This window comes from Crinia signifera, chromosome 1 (assembly GCF_055691185.1).
Source record: "Crinia signifera chromosome 1, ASM5569118v1, whole genome shotgun sequence".
Classification (NCBI taxonomy): Eukaryota; Metazoa; Chordata; class Amphibia; order Anura; family Myobatrachidae; genus Crinia; species Crinia signifera.
Window position 1 is genome coordinate 140,618,061 of NC_139217.1, and position 25,183 is coordinate 140,643,243.

At 44.8% G+C, this 25,183-nt stretch overlaps 1 protein-coding gene across 1 annotated transcript in view; it reads right to left on the reverse strand.

Annotated features, from left to right (window-relative positions):
• Positions 1 to 25,183, reverse strand: part of FGF2 (fibroblast growth factor 2) — a 79,423-nt gene that overhangs the window by 24,627 nt on the left and 29,613 nt on the right. Inside the window, exon 2 of the mRNA XM_083174346.1 lies at positions 17,962 to 18,065. Within this exon, the coding sequence (XP_083030472.1) occupies positions 17,962 to 18,065 (104 nt within the window). The remainder of the gene's footprint in view (positions 1 to 17,961; positions 18,066 to 25,183) is intronic.

The window sequence follows — 25,183 nt, forward strand, 5'->3', positions numbered from 1 at the left end:
TCCAGTGTCACATAGTGTGGCCCTGGTATAGAGAGGGACGTTTATTCTGTTTAGTTAGAGCTCAGACGAGCAGGTTTTTGTTTTCTGTTTTGCCTGAAGTGTAAAGGCTGTTGTTAGTTTCTTGCTCTGAGTGCTGCAATAAAACTCAGGCAAGCCCTGTTTTGGACCCAAGCCGTGATGTCACTGTCTAAGTCTGTGCCAAATCCTCACCTGTGCCTACCCGTTTGATGCTAAAACCCCACAACATGTTCAGAATCCACCCGTGGTCTCTTAGGACTCGCATGGACAGATTGAGAGCACTTCTCAAAGCCTCTGCCGACCCTGCCTTTATTAGCAGGTCGTCCAGGTATGGCACTACATTCACCCTCTGGAGTCTGAGTAGTGACATCATTTCCGCCATTATCTTTGTAAAAACCCTCGGGGCAGTCGACAGGCCGAAAGGCAAGGCCCGGAATTGATAATGGTCGTTCCCCAAGGCAAATCTGAGATAGATTTGGTGTGGGGGCCAGATAGGGATGTGTAAATAGGCGTCTTTGACGTCTATGGAGGCCAAGAACTCCCCTCTCTCTAGGCTGGCGATCACTGAGCGCAAGGACTCCATCCTGAACTTGAACACGCGCAGGAAAGGGTTCAGTGATTTTAAATTCAGGATGGGCCTTACTGAGCCGTCCGGCTTCGGTACCAGGAATAGGTTGGAATAATATCCCTGGCCCCGCTCCGTGCTTGGAACCGGTACAATTACCTGAGACTGAAGCAGCCTGGTAATGGCCCCCTGGAGGCGAACCTGGTCCTCCTGTGACGCTGGAAGGGCCGACCTGAAGTATCTTCTGGGAGGGGGCTTGTCGAATTCCAGCCTGTAACCTAGTGAAATGAGACCCCTGGCCCAGGAATCCAGACCGAGGCGTCCCACACATGACTGAATTGCAACAATCGCGCTCCCACCGCGAGAGAGTCTCGTGGCGGGAAAACCCCGTCATGCAGCAGGCTTAGAGGACGCTGCGGCATTTGGACAGTCCTGGGTGCTGGAGGAGTTAGGCTTCCTAAACTTGTCTCTTGTGCCTCTGTTGGCATTTGAGGCGCCCCTGGCCTTGGGGCGAAATCTGTTCCCACGAAAGGACTGCTGGGAAGTACCTGTGAAGGTACGCTTTGCCACCGTGGGAGCTGATGGGAGGAAGGTAGATTTCCCTGCCGTGGCCTTGGAGATCCAACCGTCTAATTCACTCCCAAAAAGCCATTCTCCTGTAAAAGGAATACCCTCCACACTCTTTTTAGAGTCCACATCCGCAGACCACTGACGCAGCCACAGGGCCCGTCTAGCTGAAACCGCCATGGCTGAGTTGCGTGCGTTTATTGCGCCCAATTCTTTTTGCGCTTCGCACAGGATCTTAGCGGTATCCTGGATGTGACGCAGGCTGTCGCCAATCTGAGCCACAGTCATGTCTCCTAACAACCCCTCCTGAATCTGGGTTGACCAGGTATGTATGGCTTTAGCCATCCAGCAGCTGGCTAGAACTGGGCGCTGGGAGGCCCCACTAGCCGTGTATATGGACTTGAGGGTAGATTCCAGCCTCCTGTCCGCCCCGTCCTTAAGAGTGGATACACCTGGGACTGGTAACAACACCTTTTTAGAAAGACGGGAGACAGATGAGTCCACTACTGGTGGCTCCTCCCACTTCTTCCTGCCCAAAGGTTCAAAAGGATAAGCATTGGTGAACCTCTTTGAAAGAGTAAACCTCTTATCAGGATTTTGCCATGCAGCCTTGAAAACTGTTTCTAACTCCGCCTGCTCAGGGAAATATACTGGCTGTTTCCTCTGAGTCATGAAGAAAGGATCTCCTTCTGCGGATGCCTCCACCGGGAGATCTAAAACATCCCTGATTGCCCTGATAAGCGGTTCAGGCCCATGCACTGCTGCCTCAGGGACTGGTTCCTGCAGAACCTGCTCCTCACCCTCCTCTAGTATGTCCTCATCATCATCGTCTGAATCAGGGGCCATCGCAGTAGCCGGCCTCTTTTGAGGCTGTGCGGGAGGAGGTACACTAAGAGTATGAAGAATATCCACCCTGGCAGCTAACATGGACAATTCTCTCTGAACCCTCTGCGTTTGCTGAGTGTTATTGGAAAGCTGTGAAGCCACAGAATCCAACAGGGTCTTTATGTTGGAGGCCCAAACAGGCTCCTGCTCGTCAGCCTGAGATGGCCCCACAAGCTGTGGGGGCACCCCACTGATCTGAGTGTCCGCACTACTGGGCTGTGGTGACATACAAGCCTCACAAGTAACCTGGGACTGTGATTTTGGCACAAACTTGGTGCTACACACCATACAAGTGAACTTTTTCACCATGATGAGACAGTACTACAATGTCTGCAGTACAACACAACCCCCACGCAGTCACACACGTGCACACCCCACACAGCTGAATGTGAAAAACAGACTATGTGCTTGTTTTATGCTGTGATAAGTAACTAATCAGTGGGGAAAAACAGAGCAATTGGGGAGCCAAGTGCACCCGTAACCTGAACTCACAGATCTGGGTGAGCTGGTAAAGCTAACACAGTGATATGAACCAACACAGTGTCTGAGTAAGCCAGATAGCGCAGCAGCGCTAAATCGCTATAAAAAACCTGCTGTCTCTGCCGTGCTGCAAGTACCCGGATCCACCACGCCAGTGAGGAGCCCTCTGTAATGGAGTCTGGCAGCGTGTGAAGAAGCAGGAAGTGACAGCGCGCGCCCAGCAGAGCTTGGTCCCGCTCTGAGTGAAGCCCCGCCCCCTGTACACGGAGCTGGCGCTTCTATACATATTTATACTGACATATAATAAAGGTGTAAAATATATATATAATACATTATAACCTGAGGGGTGTCCCTGGTGGTCCAGCGGCAGCACCCCTATGCCAGTTACCAGACGCGGTGTTCACGCAGTCCCTGCTGGAGAGCCGCCATTACTAGCCGTCGTCTTGCCGCACCAGAAATGGCTGCGGGGACCCCTTGTGGGACCCCCAGCCTGTACTCACCACTGAAGTCTTCTGACCTGTCAGGGGTGTGCGGCGGCTAGGGGACTTGCTCGCCACAGCGCAATGCTGTGCGGTGACAAGTCCCACGCAGGACCGAATTGTCCTGTAGCAGGGTCAGCTCTGCACCTGAAGAGGTCGGGGACTGACCCTTCCCCTGACACCCACGAAGCAGGACAGCTGTGTGGTCACCACATCGCCCCAAAATAACAAACTTTGAAAATAAATGTAGAAAAACTCTGGAGCATCCAGACGCACTGCCTCTCCTGAGGCACATTTTTCAAAACTGACTAGTGGAGGGAGATTGAGGGGAGGAGCCAGTGCACCCACACTGAAAGTTCTTTTATGTGCCTGTCTCTCCTGCGGAGGTCTCAATCCCCATAGTAGTGAAGCCCAGTATCCCATTGGACGGTAGAGAAAAAGAAATTTTGAAATTTCACCTACACTTTGTTTTAATTCCTGTGAAACACCTAAAGGGTTAACAAACTTCCAAAATGCTGTTTTGAATACTGTGAGGGGTGCAGTTTTTGAAATGGCATCATTTATGGGGGTGTCTCACATACAAGTCCCTCAAAGTCACATCAGAACTGAACTGGTCCCTAAAAAAATCAGTGTTTGAAATTTTCTTGGAAATTTGAGAATTTGCTAGTCATATTTGAAGCCTCCTAGTGTCCAAAAAAATGAAAAGGAGGTTGAAATAATGATTGCAACATAAAGTAGACATATGGTCTTTGTTAGTTATTAACTATTTTGAGTGGTATGATTATTTGTCTCACAAGCAGAAAATGTGACATTTTGCATATTGCTAAATTTTCCATTTTTTCACGATATTTTGGTATTTTTCACAAAAAAACACAGACTGTATCGACCAAAATTTACCACTAACTTGAAGTACAATGTGTCACGAGAAAACAATCTCAAAATCACTGGGATAAGTAAAAGCAAAAAAAAGTTATCCCCACTTAAGTGAGACATGTCAGATTTGAAAAAAAGGGCTCTGTCATGAAGGCACAAACTGGCTCTGTCATGAAGGGGTTAATGGGAAAATGATGACAATGGATGGATGCTGCTGATAGGTGGTCATATTTTAGGTGGAAATATTTTATTTATTTATATATATTTATTGTAAGTAGAAGATACACTACATAAAAGACAATAATAATTATATCATAACTGGGAAATAAATACTTAAGTATATCTGCTGCTACATCATCATGAAGAGGATTCCGTGACATTTTGCAAATAAATGATGATAAATTAGAGAGAACGAAATGAAAGAAGATAAAAACAAAATCAAACCAAAAAATAAAAACAAAATTAAATACTGTAAACCTAAAAATATTATATTAATTCCTAAATACCTATTTCAATTGTTTATCTTGGTTGTACTTGGGAAATTATTACTCTACCTATTAGTGTCCCGGTTTTAAATGTATTACTTAGAAACATAGAATTTGGTGGTAGATGATAACCATTTGGCCCATCACACACTTACACACTAGGGTTCATTTGTGTCAATAGCTGATTAATATACCTCTATTTTATTATTGTGAGAGGAAACCATTTTACCCAATGGAAAGCCATGCATGCATCTGGAGAATATACAAACGCCACAAAGTTAAGGCCATGTTGGGAATTGAACCCATGACATTATTGCTGTATCTATCAGGTTGGGTACATCCCAATGGTCAAAATTCCCAATTTCCTCACCCTACCTTATTTATCTTTATTTATTTTTTATCTATATATATTTAACTTATAAAGTTCAGTGTAATAATATCAGAATAATCACCATAAAAAACGAAATAGTCTTTTCTTTGTGAATATTAGGGTAAGGTGCGCTCTAGATGCAGATTCTGGATGCTGGACATCATGGGTGCTTCATTACCAATAACTAATGGCAAAGTCGTATCAATTTATCACTGCTGAACAATTCTGTAGTGTCCAATCCCAGCAGCAGTAGCTAGAGCACCACTTACTAATACTTTAGTGAGCGCAATTTTCTAGGCTGTGGAATTGGTAATGTTAGCAAGTGTTGCTGCTACCCAGAAATGTATAAAGACGTCCCCTGGACTCATCACATGCTCACTCACAATTGCAAACACATTAGTGGACTACAGGCCAGCTCTGTTAGCAAAGCAAAAAAGCACACAAATGGGCAAAACCATGTTGCACTGCAGGTGGGGCAGATGTAACGTGCAGAGAGTTAGATTTGGGTGGGCTGTGTTCAAACAGAAATCTACATTGCAGTGTAAACCTAAAGCTGTCTCCAAAACCAGTGGTTCCCAACCTGGGGTACACTGCAGACCTGTTGGGGGTACTTGAATATAAAATTGGTATTGGCAGAAGAAGAGGCAGAGGGTGTAAGAAGCAGAGCCGGACCTAACTATTTGGATGCCCTAGGCAAGAGTTTTGTTGCTGCCCCTACCAGATAATCCCACCATTTCAATTGTGACCGGCCCGATGCAATGCAACGGTTGCGCCAGTGCTAGTTGCGCCTCTGACTCAGTACCCCTCTCCCAGCGCAGCACCCATCACCCAGCAAGCACAGATTGGCCACCACCTTGACTCCACTGAATTCATCAGAAAAAGAGAAAGATAAGTGATGGAAGAAGTTAGGGGAGGAGTACATATGTGAGGGGCACACTGACAAAAATGGGTTATTGTACAAATACAGAAGCAAGTGTGGGGGCAGATATAATAAGAGCAGTACATGGAGATGCATTCAGATACAGGGACATATAAAGGGGGACAATAGCAGGGAGGCAAAGAGACAGATGGACAGAGATCTCTACATATAAAATGACAAATGCACAAAGAGGGGAAATCGATAGAAAAAAAGCACAGAGTAAAGGTGGTGACAATTTATTTGTTTATTAGCAGTTTCTAATATGGTGCATACATATTCTGCAGCGCTTTACAGAGTATAGCTGAACATTCACATCAGTCTCTGCCCCAGTGGAGCTTACTATCTATATTCACATGTACACGCACACACAGACATTCTAGGGTTAATTTTTGTTGGAAGCCAATTGACCTACAGTATATTTTTGTATTGTGGGAGGAAACTGGAGTAAACTCACGCAACAACGGGGAGAATATACAAACCCTGCACAGTTAGGGCCATGGTGGGTATCAAACCCATGACCTCAGTGCTGTGAGGCAGTAATGCTAACCATTACACCGTCTGTGATGCCCTATGATGACGATACAGAGGAAGAGTAGAAGACATATATAGAAGAAAATAGGGTGGAGCAGACAAGGCAAATGCTAAAGCTGGGACAGATAGTGATAGGCAGACAGGCTAGTGCAGTAGTATAGGCTATCACTATAGAGCAGGGGTGGCCAACCGGTCAGAGGCAAAGAGCTGAAAAATATCGGTAGTCAAGCTAAAGAGCCGACATTATGCGCACGCCGAAGGCGCATGCGCCAAAAAAAGGGGCGTAGTCTATTTTGACCCCTTGGGTGGGTGTGATACAAATATGCCTCCAATAGAGCAGTGCCATATATACATATGCCCCCAATAGTGCCAGATACACATATGCCCCCCACACGGTGCCAGGTATGCCCCTACGGTGCCAGAAAGCTGGTATGCCCCCACAATGCCAAAAAGCTGGTATGCCCCCAAAGTGCCACAAACTGCTATGCCCCCACAGTGCCACAAACTGCTATGCCCCCACAGTGCCACAAACTGCTATGCCCCCACAGTGCAAATTTCCCAGCAGCAGCACTCACCGTTGTTGCTGCTGCTGCCGGGCGGGGAGAGGACAGTCTGGCGTCCCCCTGCCGTCCTGTGATGTCACCGAGGGGAGGAGAGCACAGCACACTGCGCGTCTCCTTCCCCCTCACTTCCCTGTGACTGGGCCTTCCACCAATCAAAGCTCGCTGGCCGGCTCCTGATTGGCTTCTGGCCCGCAAGCTCTAATTGGCAGACGTCCCAGTCACAAGGACAGTAAGGGGTAGGAGAGATGCGCGATGCGCACTCTCCTCCCCTTTAGAAGGAGAAGGGATTCAGGGAACCGGCAGCAGGGGGGACTGGGACGGACGGTGGGCGGCGGGCAACAGTGGGAGCAGGAGCCACACCTTACAAGGGGGAGAGCCGCATGAGGCTCAAGAGCGACGGGTTGGCCACCACTGCTATAGAGGATAGGATTGCTCAGAAGGTAAGAGAGGCTGGCACAAACAGTAGATGGTAAGAAAGGCTAGTGGAGACATGATGGGTAGAAATACTGATACAAAAGAAGGCAAGGGAGGCTGACGCAGACAGATAATGGCAGAAAGCTGTTGCAGACAGGATGGGGATAAAGGTTTGCTCATAGGAAGGGAACACAGGCTGGTGCAAACAGCGGAAGTAGACAGAGAGGCTGGCACAGCAGAAGGGAAAAGTAACTGGCAAAGGCAGAGGGTAGGCAGAAATAGTCGTGCAGAGGATGGGAAAGGGGATGGTGCAGTCAGAAGTTGGGCAGAAAGGCTGGCATACACAGAGTATGGGTAGAAATCTTGGTGCAGAGGATAAGAAGAGAGGTAGCCAAAGAACTAGGGAAGTGATGTTGGTACAAAGAGGATGGACACACCGGGTGGACATGTATGAAGATTGGCTGCCGCTGGCATAGAGAGAGAAGAAAGAAGTAAGCTGGCAGGAGAAAAAAGGGCAGAGAGGCTGGGGGAGATGATAGAAGATCAGGGACAATCCTTTCTTCACTAAGGGCACTGGGAGCTGCAGCTGAGCTGACCAAATATGTGCATAAACTTTATCAGTGGAGATGGCAAGGCATACTTGCCTACTTTTAAAAACTAGTTTCAGGGAGATTACTGTTGGTAGTAGAATTTTTGCACGGCGCCCTATTGAGGGGGTGTGTCATGCTCAACCGCATTTGCATTTGGCTTCACTGCAGTGGTGGATTTTACCTGGGGGGGGGGGGCTGCAGCCCTGCAGCCCATACGTAAATAACGCCACTGTTTATTAATAACTGTATATACCAGTGCTTTATATTTTACCTTTATTTAATCTTGACCCATCTGTAGAGTCTCAATCTAAATCTTTGGGGTTTTTTTCTAGTAAAATTGTTGCTTCCCCTTCATTTGTATTCTCTTCTTTCAGACTAAATAGTTACAATTAATTTGTTCATATTTTATGACTATTTCATTTCCCTCATTTGGCCTCTTTTCATTATTGGATTTTTAGATTTGGTCAGTGTGAGTCTGCTTTGTCCCAATATTTTCCATGTCTCTTATGCATTGGTCTGTTCAATATCCAACATCCTCAACATAAATTCTAAATGTGCTTTGTTTCTTTCAGATGACCTCATTTTCAGTTGTGTCCAATTTATTGAGTCATCTTGTTTAAATGGACTAATGGTTACAATACATTCTGATTAGCGATTACTCATAATTTCTTTGTTGTACTAAATAATACATAAATTCAACACAACATTTACAGAAATTTTAGTTTTTTTCATATAATATAGATTTCTTTACTATGATTAGGACTTTTGGGATTTGTTTGTCGTATCCTACTGTAATTTAATCTCATCTATTAGAATTTTTTTCTAATCTAAGAAATCGGGTAAAGAAATGATTTGCTTAAAATTTCTTATGTGTTTTGCTCTTTATGTATTGACCATGGCGCACTTCTATTTAATTTAACTATTTTAGTATTATAATTTTGTTGATGTCATTGTTTTTTAAATAAAAGTATATTTTTTTACATATTTGTTCCCAAGTCCTGCTGAACTTCAGAATCTAATTAGCAGTGAAAGCAATCAGCATTGTGTATACTACAATCCACTGGAATGAGATCCAGGGCACATCACTTCTAAATGTGAGAGCAGATGTAATATATTGGACTGATTTAAAAAGAAAATGGGAAATTAAAATGTTTCTATTGATGAAAAATGGCTTTTGGTTTTCTTTTCTTTCTAGGATGCCCCACATTCACTTTTCACACAAATGTACAATATATTGTTTGAGGGTTTTTTTCAACCATTGACAATGAACACATAGGATGGTATTCAATTAGTTCTGTTTTTTCAGATAGACAAAAAGATGGAACCAATTCAATGCCCAAATATTCAATTGCGGCCATTTTCACCTCCACATTTCATTGCATTCTTCCTTCCCCATGCCTTTTCTCTTTTTGCTTAGAAAATAAGCACAAATTATTGTGTGTCCATGCCCCATAGCGATAGCGATGCGTGGCCCTGCGTGTCTCTATCGCCAGGTTAGATATTTCAAACACGTTTGAAATATCTAGTCATTGCCAGTGTTCTCTCCCCAAAGAACACTGGCCTGCTAGATCGCTCAGCACACAACACTGGTGCAGAACTGTGTGCTGAGCAATCTGTGCTTACTAGATCTCTCAGCACAAAGCTCAGCTTGCCCCATGTGTTGGGGGCAAATGACCGCATGCAGTCAAAATCTAGTCATCGCCCGTGTTCTATCTACGAGCATTGACAGATCGCTCAGCACAAAGCTCCCATTGTTTATAGAGTGCTTAAGTTGTGCATTAAAACAATACACAATTTTGCCTAAAAGGGGTCTGGCTAGCCCAATTACTGCAAGTTGCTATAAGGTGGACTACTGAAAGCTCAACTAATGGTGGTGTTGCACTTTAAATGTATTTCTCCAAAGACAAAAAAAGGTAGTTTTTTTTTTTATACATTCCCTAATTTTTGCACTGCCCCACAATTTTGGGTCCCATGACTTACCGTGCCAGTAGGTACAGCATAGTTAAAGGACTATAGAAATTAGAACAATTCATACAGTAGGAGCAATTTGTTGCAATTGCTGTATTGTAGAGAATCCTCCTATTATCCAGTGCAGTAGCTGGTCTATTCCCACATATATTTTCATTGGAATTGTGGTCCAGTCTTACCTACTTAATTTGTCTCCTCTGTGGGAGACACAGAAGGAGACTTTGGCACAGTGGGAGACTGTCCCGTCATTAGGCCCCACCCCACAATGCAGGGAAAGCCTGTGATTTGCTGGCCTGTGGGTTGGAGACAGAGCTAAATGGCATCATTCTTGTCTTTTACCCTGCCACTTCCTGCTGTTGCAGAGGTTCCCTGCTATTATCGCCATCCTGATTTCTTCACTAGAAAACGAGCAGGATGCAGGAGAATTACTTAACCTTCTGGGGCTGCGTGAGACTAAACCAAAAATACTGAGCCTCCCGCAGCTTCTGGGAGGGTAGGCTAGAAAGAGGTGGTCACAAATATACACACTGTACTTTTCCTGTGCATCTACTGTACTGTATGTGAGCATATTTCATAAGAAATAACTTGTAGCTAAATTTGATTTTTTTTACAACATATATTTAAGTTGCCAATTTCCTTCAGTAATCTGAAACAATAAACAGGGCTTTGCAACAACACATTCTAAAAGAAAAAATAATGGCAAATATTGCAGATTACAGCAACATGTATATACCCAGATGCATTATTGGTTACAGGAAATGCTGGGAAAGCCTACAAGTTTGCTCACTTATGTCTTACAGCCAATGAATGAGGTCCTCTCTGTACAGGGCCAACATTCAGCACACATGATTTGTTTCCATTACACTACTTTTTACTATTACAATGCACTTTTAAAAAAAAAAACTTAACTCTTTGTTAATACTTCTTTCTAATACAAATACAATAATTAGTAAGAGATATGTTTACAAAACTTGATAATTATGTTAAACTCTCACAGAGGGCCAGATGCACTAAGCTTTAAAAGTCATAAAATGGAGAGTGATAAACAACTAACCAATCAGCTCCTGTCTGACATTTTTCAAACACACTCTGTGACATAGCATATAGGAGCGGATTGGCTGGCTGTTAATCGCTCTCCATTTGATCACTTTTAAAGCTTAGTTCATCTGGCCCATTTTCTTTTATCTTTTTTAATAACTAAGTACATACTTTGCACATTGTACAAACCTTTAATAACTAAGGATTAATAACTGATGTTTTTGATGGACAGGAGCTTGGATACTTCATAAGAAAAATCTTAATAATAATACTGTAATAATGTTATTTATATAATAACACTGATAGGACTCAAACATTCCACCAATATTATGATTTGCAGATTTTCGCCACCTCACATGCACATCTGAAAAGGAGGTGGGGCCTCACATAAAATGGGCATGGCCTCATGGAAACCCTCCATCTGCTTCACTATGGGGGTATGCCAAGCATTTCATCCCCAGGCTCTCCCTTAACTTTAAATAAATGATATGCACATCTTACATTATCTATTCACCCCCCCCCCCCCCTACAGTGGCATAACTATGAAATCCCCACCCACACACACACACACCCCACAGGCTGCTGTGTCAGATACGATTGGACAGCTAAGCAATAGCTCAGCTGTCCAGCTGTCCTGGCCTTCTATAGGCGCCGGCAGGAGCGAATCCAGAAGTAAATTATAGGGGGGGGGCACCATTATAGCGGATGGGATGGCTTGAGGGGGTTAGTGGTGCCAAGGTGCACATTTTTTGAAAGAGCGGAGAGAGACAGGAGAGAGAAGGAGAGCATGGAGAGAGGAGAGCAGAGACAAAAAAGGGGAGGCAGAGAGAGAGAGAACGGTAGGCAGAGAGAGAGCAATGGTTAGGGCCATGAATGCACCTCTATGTCCTCTCATCCTCCCAACTGGGCTTTGTCCTCTGGCATTTCTTTGGCAGCCAAGATAAATAGATAGCATTTACATTCTCATCTACACTGTGCAAAAAAAGGTTGGACTTAAAATAAGGGCTGATTCTGATTCACACGGAAAAGAGGAAGTAGTTGTGGGCAGTCGCCGAAGCCATATCTACTACCTTATGCATAATGCCAGTATCTGTTCAGTTAATATGGGGGGTTTGTTTATCGTGCAAAAGGAACCCTACCGCCATTCATTTTATGATGGTAGCAGAAACAACAATCATTGGTATTGGTACTTGCTGGATTTATACAGTAATATACTTTACACAACCATATCCTTCAACATCTCCGAGGTAAAACTGCTACAGGGGATGTGGCCATATAGAGGTGTGATCATGGGAAAAGGGAGATCGTGTATCCACTATGTACAGTATCACAATTTGTTTAGAGTCCTGTCAGCCATCGAGCGGTGCACCCTGGGAGATGTAGTCCTGGTTGGAGACTCCCCCACGCTCTTGGGGAACAGCCAGCGGTGTCGTGAACTACAACTCCGATTGTCTTCCTCAGCTGACTCAGAGTGTGTCTAAATCCCGGTACGATTGGTACTGGGAGTTTTAGCCGGTACAGACCAAAATGCGGTACTGTGCTGGCTAAATCAGTACAGTTGGATGCTATGCACAGGGGTGCCGAGAGGGGGGGGGAGCAGGTACAATTTACCGGGGCCTGGGCCTGGGCCTGTCAGGGGGGCCTTGGTCTGGACACACAGTTTTTTGCTGGTGGCTAGTGTGCCGAGTCTGAGTGCGCCAGAGTCAGCTGTTCAGCAGCGGCATTGGAAGTGCAGATGTGGGCAGACATGGGCTGGCGTGGGGGCAGCAGCATCACAAAGGTCCTTCTGAGCGTTGTTCCGCTCTCTGACTACAGGGCCTGCTGAAAGCTAGCCACATGACTTGGGAGTTTACCATGGCTCGACGACAGGAGGATACTTAGGGTAAGTAGTCCCTGGGTGCCAGGAGGAGCTGGGTCAGAGAGAGGCCATCTCCCACGGGAGTACCACCCATTCCACAAATCCAGTCTGACCCTCTGCCCATCCCAGCCGCCATCAGCAGCAGCAGGTGCCGGTGCCACGTCTCCAGCCAGTCCCAGACCTGGTTCCCCATCCATGTCTAGGTCACTGTGTTCCAAGGTGGAAGGTGGGTGGCTGGTTGTTCTGTGTCTGCTGCGGGTGTGGTATAAATCCCCGACGGTCGGGATTCCGACAGTCATTAGTCAGACGTCGGAATCCCGACTGCAGAGCGGGGGGAGCGAGGGAGCAGTCGGGATTCCGACGTCGGAGTAATGACTGTCGGAATCCAGACTGTCGGGGAGCCATCCGGCACCCGTCTGCTGCCTCCCTGCATGTTGCTAGGGCTGAGACCCAACTCTGGAAGTCAGCATGTAACTCCTGGCAGAGCATGTATTGTAACTCCATGGGAAAGAGCGTGTTAACCCCTGGCAAAGCATGTAAACATACCCTCCAACATGGCCAATTCCAAAATTAGGTACAAAATTCTCTGTTCCTGGACTTCCCTGCCAGTGGCAGTTAAAGAGGTTTGGCTCCAGCATAGTCCAGAATTAAAAAAAAAAGGGGGGGGGGGGGTCACATCAACTGCCAGTGAGTCCAGGACAGTGATGTTTGGAGTGGAATTAGGTGTGGCTCCCCTTTTTAATATTGGACTGTGCTGCAGCCCCACCTCTGTAACTGGGCCACTGGGAAGGAAGTCCAGGAACAGAGCATTTTGTACCTAATGGAATGGTTCATGTTGGAGGGTATGTGTAAATTATTTGCAAATATCATGTAACGCCTGGCAGAGAATGTTAACCCCTGGCAGAGAATGTTAACCCCGGGCAGAGCATGGAACCCCGGGCAGAGCATGGAACCCCGGGCAGAGCATGGAACTCCGGGCAGAGCATGGAACTCCAGGCAGAGCAGGTTAATCCCATGACAAAGAGCATGTTAACCCTTGGCAGAGAATGTTATCCCCTGGCAGAGCAGGTTAATCCCATGGCAAAGAGCATGTTAAAACCCTAATATGCAATGATCATTACGGTGTGTGGAATAACGTGTAATGAGCACTATGGCATGTGGTATAATATGTAATGGGTGTGTGACGTGTAATAGGCATTACAGTGTAAATTTTTGTACGTGTATCCACCTTGGAAGCAGTGGCGTAACAAGGGGTCCGCAGAGTGTGCAGGGAGCTCCGTCCATGGGGGCCCCAGGAAGTTCTTGTACCGGGGCCCAGGATTTCTCTCGGCAGCCCTGGCTATGCACAACATAAATAATAATAATGCAAAACTGTACAGCACAGGTTACCATGTTGAGCGAATCAACATGATTGATTTTGTTTTCTTTATTCCTATTACATATGAATGAATGAAAATGAAATGTAATTACAGTACTTCTGATTTAAAACTTCTATTATTAAAAAATAGTTATTTAACAAATTATTGCAAATCAGAAATACATATGTCTACAAACTGCTTTTAATTATCAGCATTATTCTAAATATTTATATTCAAGCAGGATCTGGTAAGAAAAAAAAATTCTCCTTCACCACAGAACAAGAAGGCTATTGTGCAGCAGAGCACTGAGATATAGACGTCAGCTTCTGTATTTAGCTGGGAGAATATTTCCAAGACCTGTATTTCATCACTTTATTTACTCCGCTGGCAACTTTGAATCAGGTCTTGTCTGATACTGTTCCTCTGTCGTCTAAGCTACCAACACAATTTTTCATATGTATGTACAGATGTAGACGCGCTCATCTGAGCTCCGCCTATTTGTACCGATTTGTTTGTCGCTGTGCCCACACAGGCATGCACAAGTACATTTGCAGTGGTTCACGTGTAATTGTGCAATCACAGATGCGCAGGAAAGGGGACACAGGTCGTTTCAGGGTTTAATCTTCAACGGGAAAAAATTGTTACAAATAAAGTAGCTTACCTAATTAGATCCCCATCTGGAAAACATCCATGTGACAGGCCCCAGACCTCACTCTACATCTGGATCCATGTCAGTATGAATATAATCACCAGTATCCGTGACCGTAGCAATTGGTACGGAGACAAAACAACGCCACAGGCAAGGTACATCAATGCACTAAATACATCAAAGCATAGAGATAAAGCAAATACTCTGTCAAGAAGATGAAAATTAATCAATTGCGACAAGTAGCAGGGATCCTATAACTGGTAGAGTCTATAAAGGGTTTAAGAAAAGGGCTATTTAAAAGTTAGGTCCTAAGGGAACATGTACCATATTGTAGCCCTCAATGGTTAAAATAATGGATATAATAGCAAACTGTCAAGAATATTGAAAACTAGAACAAGTCCACAAGGAAAAACACTAAATAGTATCGCCATGCAGAAAATAGCTAAGCTGCAAATTCACATAATAGCTTGACAAGAACACATTGAATGTGAATTGGTCACTTGGTCTAACAGTGGCCATTTTGAAAATCCATTGTGTCCCTAGTTGGAGCAGTCTTTTTCCTTGATCCCTGCCACATAAGTCATTTTGGACTTGGTCTATAATGATATACCACAGTTGGGTGCCGGACGGGGTCCCGACAGTCATTAACCTGACGTCGGGATCCCGACTGTTAAAACACTGACGGACGTCTGCGATTTTCCCTCGTGGGGGTCCACGACCCCCATAGAGGGAGAATAGAATAGGTGGCTCGCGTAGCGAGCCACCGTGCCCGCAGCGTGGCAAGTGCAGCTAGCCCGCAAGGGGCTTTGTTGCGCTGGCCACGCTGTCTGAGTCCAGGCAGTCGGGATCCCGACGTCAGGATAATGACTGTCAGGATCCCGACTGTCAGAGAAACATACCACACCCCCACAGTTATAACAAGCTGATTATAAACAGTTGTAAAGTGTTCCGCAACCACTTGATTAATCTCTTTCTTATTCAGAGTTCCACAAATTCCAGAGCGTTGTAGAGCCATTTAGGGGTGGGCCTCTGTACTAAGACTTGGAGAGAGATACAGTGGATAGCAATAAAGTACCAGTAACTTGGCAGTTAGTGTTGGGAAACACATAGCGGCCAAGCGGGTCCTGTTCAGTGGGACCAGCTTGGCCGCAAGGAGGCATGCTGCGCTAGGCATACTGTTAATGTGTGGGCGGCTGCATAGGAGCCTGTGTGCATCTGAAGAGGACCCGCTGTGCTCGCTATGTCCTTAGGTGTGCCGCTATGGCCTTAGGCGCAGATTGGCTGATGCCCAACAGATTTTTAAAATGCCAGCTGTTAAACCTAGGAGCCCAAAGTATTCTTATAAAGCTATTTGCAGTTATTTTCTGCATAGTTTGTATACTCCAGTACTATTTAGTATTATGATTTTAGGACTAGTTTTCAATATTCTTGACAGGGCGCTATTAAACCCATTATTTTGTCCATTAAGGTTGCTAGGGCCAGATGTACTATGCTTGAAAAGTGAGAATGGAAAGAGATAAACCATCAACCAACTCCTAGCTGTCATTTTGCAAACACAATTTGCGGTACTTGTGTATTATCACGGCGCCCGATTTCATCTAAATCGCATACGATTTATCGGCCGACTTGCGGACGATTTTTTTTTTTGACGATTCGATCTGCGATGCGATTTTGCGGCCGTTTTTTTTTTTCCGATTTTCGGCCATTTCCTGCCGATTTGCATGTTATTCCATCCTTGCACACCCCCAAGTACTATGCGATGGTATGCAATGTGATTTTCGGGAAAATGCCCCTGATTGTACAATTAAATATCGCATAGCATTGCATGCCAGCAAGTGGCATGCGATGCGATGTGATTTGCAATGTTAAATGCACCCCCATTGTTAACGCCACCCCCACTATCAACGCCAACCTGAAGCGTGGTGAGCGCAGCGAGCCCGCGAGGGGCGGCGGTACGCGTCCTCCGACTTTTTCATACCCCCACTATCCACGTTGGCGTGGAGTTGATTTTAGATAGTGTGGCGAGCGCAGTGACCCACCGAGCCCGAAGTGTGGCGAGCGGACGCGGATTACTTTACATGTATTCCGCGTCCGCTCGCCACGCTTCGGGCTCGGTGGCTCACTGCGCTCTCCACACTATCTAAAATCAACTCCACGTCGACGTGGATAGTGGGGGTATGAAAAGGTCGAAAGGACGCGTACCGCCGCCCCTCGCGGGCTCGCTGCGCTTGCCACGCTTCGGGTTGGCGTTGATAGTGGGGGTGGTGTTGACAATGGGGGTACATTTAACATTGTAAGCACCCATCAGGGTGATTGTACAAATCGAATCGCTTCACATGCATCGCATGCCACTATATTGCATGCGATGCACTACGATGGAAATCGGGGGTGTGCAAGGTGTGCAATAATGGAACAGTATGCAAATAGGTCGGAAATCGGCCAGAAATCGCATGCGATTTTTGCATGCGATTTGCATGTGATTTGCGGCCGATTTTCTGCCGATTTCGTGGGCGCCGTGATAATACACAAGTACCCAATTTGCAACATGTCAGTTAGGGGCTGCTTGGCTTGTAGTTCATCACTTTTGAAGGCTTAGTACATCTGGCCCATAATAAGGTATATGTTTTCTTACGACTTACTGTTTAAAATAGACCTCTTCTTAAACTTTAAAATCTGTTTTAAATGATTAATTTTCATGTTCTCCTTGACAGAGTATTTGTTTTAAGTATATTCCAGTCCGATGTGATGTTTTGTATTGAGCTTTGATGTATTTAGTGCACTTTGCTTATTGTTTTGTTTTGTCTCCATAGTGACTGCCATAGTTATGAATGCTGGTGATGGCATTCACTCTTTCAAGCTGCAGACACTGGAGTATATTTACTAAAGGTTAATTATGGATTTTGATCATAGTAACATAGTAATTAAGGCTGAAAAAAAGACATTAGTCCATCGAGTTCAACCTATCTAACTTGTAACTACTGACTTGAATAAGTCATATCAATAGGATTCCCTTAGTGACCAAAAATTCATCCAGTTTTGATTTAAATTCATTAACAGTAGTTGCTGCAATCACCCCCACCGGCAATGAGTTCCAGAATTTTACTGCTCTAATGGTGAAGAATCCTCTTCTTAATTCAGTACGGAATTTATTTTCCTCAAGCCCACGTGCACAAACCCGAGGTCAACTGCATTCTGCAGGTGCCTGGACCCAGCTGGCAGCAGCATTATCTCTTCCAAAGCAGCTGCCAGCATGGCAAGTGTCAGCCCCCCTCCTTTTCAAAGGTAGAATCTGCCACTGATCAACATCACCTACAGGCTAAACAGCAATATAGTAGTACAGTAAATACTCACCAGCGCGGTTAGCTTTCCATCTTCCTTCATGGCCAGATAGCGATTTGCACTGATTCCTTTGATCGATACAACACCACGCTCTTCTGCTTGAAGCTGCAATTTGACTGCAAATAAATAAAAATAAATCATGTGTATAAGGATTCAAAAGCAACAAAATATGCATGCCCTATTAAGAAATGCATAAAAATAATTCCAAAGTTAATTTATTTTTAGGTTTTGGCCTCCAGCAGTTTTACATATCCTTTATACCGTAAAACCAGAAAAAAAAGTGAAACCGCTTATTTCAAAGCTTCATATATGATATACAAAACTGATAAAGGAGTGAGATGATGCTGGTTGAAATTAGGTTACCATGCATGGGAAAGCTTCACTGGGGGGGTGACTCAGCTTGGCCCGGTAAGCAGTGCAAACTCACCGAGCGGTAGAGATGATAATCCCGGGGTATTTTTTCAAAAATGCTCAATCCTGGTATTCCTAGGCTCCCGGAATTGGCATCCCTAATAAAAATATGGCTTGGGCAGCAGCAGCAGAGTGTGCATGCAGTGTGGCCAGGAGGTGAGGTCAGGATCAGCAATGTGCGACAGTGTGGCTTGGGCAGCGTTACCTTTACTGTCACTCATGCAGGCCATACACCAGGTCGGGAGCTGCCATGTACAGTCTAATGCCGGGCAGCGTCTGAGCATTTTGGAGCAAAATCCCGGGAACCCACCGATCCCGGGATTGGCCACCCTACCGAGAGGTTAAACACCACCCGCCGGCGAGCTATAGTCCACCCGCCTGTGCCGAGTGAATGGCCTTACAGGCAAAAAATCATTCGATGGTCGCCGACCCTCAAATGATTGTTCACCCACTCGCAGATAAAAGTCAGTCTGATTTCACTTTTATCTGGGCCGAAAATGGGCAAAAAGGGGGCTGGTGGAAGATGTCAGAGCATCGAATGATTTAAACTGACTTTTATTTATGAGCGCTATGACAAAGACTGGGTGGGCTGCTGACGTCCTGTGACATCAGCCCCCAGCAGGCATATATATATATATATATATATATACACGAGGTGGGGGGGGATGGCGGCACTCGAAGAAATAACAGACCACAGGGTGGTTTGCAAACCACCCTGTGGTCTGTTATTTCTTCGAGTGCCGCCATCCCCCCACCTCGTACATTATAGCAACAGGTGTGTTGCGCCACGGAGGGCACCGGATCACTACACTACTAGCCATCAATGGCATCTTTATGATTGCGGGAGTGCCACCACACCATATATCTATATATATATATATATATATATATATATATATATATATATATATATAAATACTCCAACAAATGATGGCACTCCGGAGGCAAACAGTTCAGCAAACAAAACTTGTGTATTGCAGTTAAGCTTTCGGGGTTTGATCCCCTTCTTCAGAACACATACAACAAACAACACAGAATAGCACTTACATATATACACTCTTCAATGGTGATAGTCACTCCTCTCCCCGGCGTTCATTGCAGGGGCGCACGCTGGTCTGGCCGGGAGTCCTAGTGATGACATCACAGCTCCAGGACCCAGAAGCGTCGCCGTTGCTAAGCAACGCAACACGCTTGCGCTTCACGCTGGCTCTGTTAATCACCGCCGCAGCTCCGTGCCGCCTGCTGACAGCCCTACACACGCCGATCTGGGGGGGGACAGAATCAAAACACAAAGCTTTATAACAAAAGCATTGCCATGATATATAATAAATGCAACGTATACATTGTGGAACATACAAGAAAACATAAAACATAAATAAAGTAAAAATACATAAACAAAGCGGACATAAATCAAATACAACAGAAAGCATTATGTGATAGCATTCCAACTGATCTTATCATTCAGCCCATTGGGGGCAATAGTGTTGAGCCTGAATATCCAACGTGATTCAGTGATTAACAGGCGTTTAGCCCTATCACCACTACGAGGAGACTCTTTAATCTGATCAATTATAAAATATTTAAGACTGGACAGAGGATGTCCAGTTTGTTTGAAATGGCGTGCAACAGGCTGATCCACAGTCCGGCTGGCTAAAGCCAGATCTATGGCAGACCTGTACAACGCCATTCTAGTACGAAAAGATTGGGTAGTCTGGCCCACATAATGGTAGCCACAAGGGCACACCAAAATGTATACCACATACTCCGATCTGCAAGTGAGCACATGCCTGATGTCATAGTGCTTGTCCAAATGGGGGTGCTTAAACTTTTTGCAAGGCACTATATATTTGCATGTGGCGCAGTTATGGCAGCTGTAGCATCCAGGTGGTTTGCTATAGACATTAGGGGCCCTGGGTGAATTCATGCCCGTAATGTCGGTTTTTACCAACCGGTCACGTAGATTGCGACCTCTTTTAAAAGCTGCCAAGGGACGTGCAAATTTAAGGCCTGGCAAATCAGGGTCATTTTTGACCATCGGCCACAGGGCTTTAGATGCATATTGAAGAACCGGACTGGCTACTGAGTAAGTACTGGTCCAGGGCAACAAGTTACTGGATTCACGGTTACTGGGTCTCAAAAGGTCAGAACGAACCATCGACATGACCTGTAGTTTCTGCTCATTCAATAGCATAGAATCATATCCTCTGGCTTGGAATTTTGTAACCAGATGATCAAGTCTTTCAGACAATATAGCAGGATCACTGATTATCCGTGCCACTCTCAGCATCTGAGATCGAGGCAAGCCTCTTTTGAGGGCAGGTGGGTGGTGACTAGACGATAGGAGGAATGTGTTCCTACCCACTTCTTTGTAGTACACATCTGTACACAGCTTATCAGTGATGAAGACTCTTTGTCTATAGCAAACCACCTGGATGCTACAGCTGCCATAACTGCACCACGTGCAAATATATAATGCCTTGCAAAAAGTTTAAGCACCCCCATTTGGACAAGCACTATGACATCAGGCATGTGCTCACTTGCAGATCGGAGTATGTGGTATACATTTTGGTGTGCCCTTGTGGCTACCATTATGTGGGCCAGACTACCCAATCTTTTCGTACTAGAATGGCGTTGCACAGGTCTGCCATAGATCTGGCTTTAGCCGGCCGGACTGTGGATCAGCCTGTTGCACGCCATTTCAAACAAACTGGACATCCTCTGTCCAGTCTTAAATATTTTATAATTGATCAGATTAAAGAGTCTCCTCGTGGTGGTGATAGGGCTAAACGCCTGTTAATCACTGAATCACGTTGGATATTCAGGCTCAACACTATTGCCCCCAATGGGCTGAATGATAAGATCAGTTGGAATGCTATCACATAATGCTTTCTGTTGTATTTGATTTATGTCCGCTTTGTTTATGTATTTTTTCTTTATTTATGTTTTATGTTTTCTTGTATGTTCCACAATGTATACGTTGCATTTATTATATATCATGGCAATGCTTTTGTTATAAAGCTTTGTGTTTTGATTCTGTCCCCCCCCCCCAGATCGGCGTGTGTAGGGCTGTCAGCAGGCGGCACGGAGCTGTGGCGGTGATTAACAGAGCCAGCGTGAAGCGCAAGCGTGTTGCGTTGCTTAGCAACGGCGACGCTTCCGGGTCCTGGAGCTGTGATGTCATCACTAGGACTCCCGGCCAGACCAGCGTGCGCCCCTGCAATGAACGCCGGGGAGAGGAGTGACTATCACCATTGAAGAGTGTATATATGTAAGTGCTATTCTGTGTTGTTTGTTGTATGTGTTCTGAAGAAGGGGATCAAACCCCGAAAGCTTAACTGCAATACACAAGTTTTGTTTGCTGAACTGTTTGCCTCCGGAGTGCCATCATTTGTTGGAGTATTTGTATTATTTGTTTTTGGGCACCGGGGCCAGTTGATATTGCTGAAGAGTGCCGGCAGGATTGGATTTTTATATATATATATATATATATATATATATATATATATATATATATATATATATATATATATATATATATATATATATATATATATATATATATATATATCCTCCAAAGACACAGCACTACTATTTGGGATGTCAAAGATAATATTTATATCTATTTTTTTATGAATAACCACCAAAGTGCTGACTGTAAAATTAAATCTATTAAGTACATTTAATCCACCAAAGAATTTGTTGTTAACTCTTTACTGTTAATTGCTTAAAAAAATAAATGGAGGCTATCAGCATTACTTCACACATATATAGTTTTGTCAAAAAACTAAATAAAACTATGAGAAAGAAAATGCTGCATAAAAGCCACTTAAACTGGAATATAATGCACTGTACAATATGGAGTAAATTACACAGGACTGGTCTTGCCAGCTTTCCAGGGGCCCAGATGAGTAAGTCTCCAAGATACAGCGTGCTGCAGTAGTATTGTTATTCATTTGGTTCCAAACTTGTAATTGCGTGATACAAATCCAGCCCCCACACCTCCCGTCACCAGCCAAAGGAAACCACTAATGTGTGTCTGTTTCAGCATCAGAGTGACGAGCCTTATAAAGTTTTCTTCCGGTCATGAAAGTAAAAAAAAAAGGTACTGCAGATAAATGGAAAAAGTGAACTATATAAGACTTTACAAAAAAAGAGTATTCAATCATCTAACCTCAGAAGTAATTATCTGAACCACAACTTCATAGCGACATTACCTAACCTTTACTTGCCATTTGTGGATTGAAATCCAGCACTGATATCAAGATATTCAGTCTGTTTGGAGAAAATACTATGTAAAACATTATAGCACATGTAAAAAAAATTCTGTGCTGTGCTGGCAGGATAAATGGAACAGTAAATATATATATATATATATATATATATATATATATATACCAAGTAATTAATACAGCTGCACTCAAGCACAAAAGTCCTCCTTTTAAACAGAACAGAATAGACCGTCGCTCCCAATGTATTTAGACCTGTGTCCAGCGAGTATTAGAAATCTGTAGGATTGGAAGAACAATGACGTAGAACAGGCACGCCTCAATTGTGTTTCGTCATAGAGACTGTGTCAGTGGGCCCACTTACGAAGTCTCTATGACGAAACGCGTTTGGGGCGTGCCTGTGTGACGTCATCTGTGCTCCGTGTCCCGGTGTCTGGCGTGTCTTGTATCCTGTGAGGAGAAGGTCCCGCCGTGCGTTGTTGTCCCTGGAGGGCGCAATGCACGGCGTTGTGCACTGGAATCCCGCTGGAGGAAAGGCGGTCTGCCAAGAGCCGTGGATTGGTAGCTATAACACCTTGTGGTATTTCAGCCCACACCTGAAAAGATCCTCTGATCTTTTAAGTGTAAAGATTTTGTTTTTATATTAAAAAATACTGCACTATGAGGCACCCCCATTGTTCTTCCATTCCTACAGATATATGTATATATATATATATATATATATATATATATATATATATATATATGAGAAATAATACATTTTGAAAATGTCAAATGAACACAGATACTTATAACAACATCTTCAGATAATAGGGGGTTATTCAGGACTGACCACAAATTCAAAGGTCAGATGATAATAGAAACACTGTGTATGCGTACGAATATTTGTTTCCAACCAATACAAAGGACAGAACAAACTGACCTTAAAAGGTAAATCACACCCTACAAACAACTAGAAGACAAGACTTCCAAAATGATCCATTCAATCCCAGATAAAAACAAGAACACAGAAGAACTGTGGTGTGAAACACACAGAAGCACAGTGGAAACACAGAGGGGATTTTCCACCTACCCATCCAAAAAAATTGTTTTCTTATGGAGAGAAAAATTTTTGAGACTTCTATCTGCACAAATAGAAAAAAATTGAACTTTCAGTTCCAAGGCACATGTGGATCCTGGTATATTGGCTTATGCATAAACTCCTTGACAACTAAACGACAGGTCAGTTGAGAGACTACTGTTACTGCTGCTGCCCAGTATCCCCAGTGAGAGGTTTCTGTTACTGCTGCTGCCCAGTATCCCCAGTGAGAGGTTACTGTTACTGCTGCTGCCTAGTTTTAACAGTGAAATAGTTTCAGTTTCAGTCCAAAACATATGTTGTTTTTGTTTTGTTTGGGGGGGGGGGGGGGGGGCAATTAACCCAAATGCATTTCACTCCCCAAAAATGGGGTATTTGTAAATATTTTGATATCCAGCAGAGCCCTTTTGTTTATGCGAAAAATGTCATGTTTTCTAGTGATACCACATGAGGTCCAGGATAACTACCCAGATCCATTAGTTATATCAGATCCATGGCTGCTTATCGGGAATTATGCTTTGAGTTCCACGACTAACTGGATATTGCCCTTATACTTTGTCTACTGCAAATTAAGGCTATGAAAATTAATATCGGACGTTTGAATCCTGACTGTTAAAAACCACACAGCTGGGATCCTGTATTACAGGGGCTATTCTCCCTTGAGTGGTCCACGACTTTCATAGAGGAAGAAAAGAACCTGTGGCAAGCGTCATTAGACGCTAATGATGTAGGCGGCTCATACCACACCCAGTGGAATAGCCTCAGAGGTGGAAGAGGATAACACAATAGAGCAATTACACATGATTGGGATAGGCAAATGAGTATTCGGTACTTGTGTATTTTGGCGGCGCCCCCGATCTCCATCGCGCGATGTGTACATCGCATCGCATGCCATGCACCCGATGGCATGCGATGCGATGTGACGCGATTTTTGCCCCCTTTGCGATAAAAGATTGTATAAGCACCCTAAAGGGTGCTTTTAAGCACCCTAATGGGTGCTTACAATGTTAAATGCACCCCCACGCCACCCCCCCACTATAAACGTGAACCCGAAGCGTGGCGAGCGCAGCGAGCCCGCGAGGGGCAGCGGTACGCGTCCTCCGACCTTTTCATACCCCCACTATCCACGTCGGCGTGGAGTTGAGAATAGAAAGTGTGGTGAGCGCAGCGAGCCACCGAGCCCGAAGCATGGCGAGCGGACGTGGATACCTTCACAGGTATACGCATCCCCTCGCGGGCTTCACAGCTGTCCGCGTGCGCTAGCCACGCTTCGGGCTCTGTGGCTCGCTGCGCTTGCCACACTTTCTATTCTCAACTCCACGCCAGCGTGGATAGTGGGGGTATGAAAAGGTCGGAGGACGCGTACCGCCGCCCCTCGCAGGCTCGCCACACTTCGGGTTCACGTTTATAGTGGGGGAGTGGCGTGAGGGTGCATTTAACATTGTAAGCACCCATTAGGGTGCTTATACAATGTTTAATCGCATCGCATCTCATTGCATGGCATTGTATGCCATATACA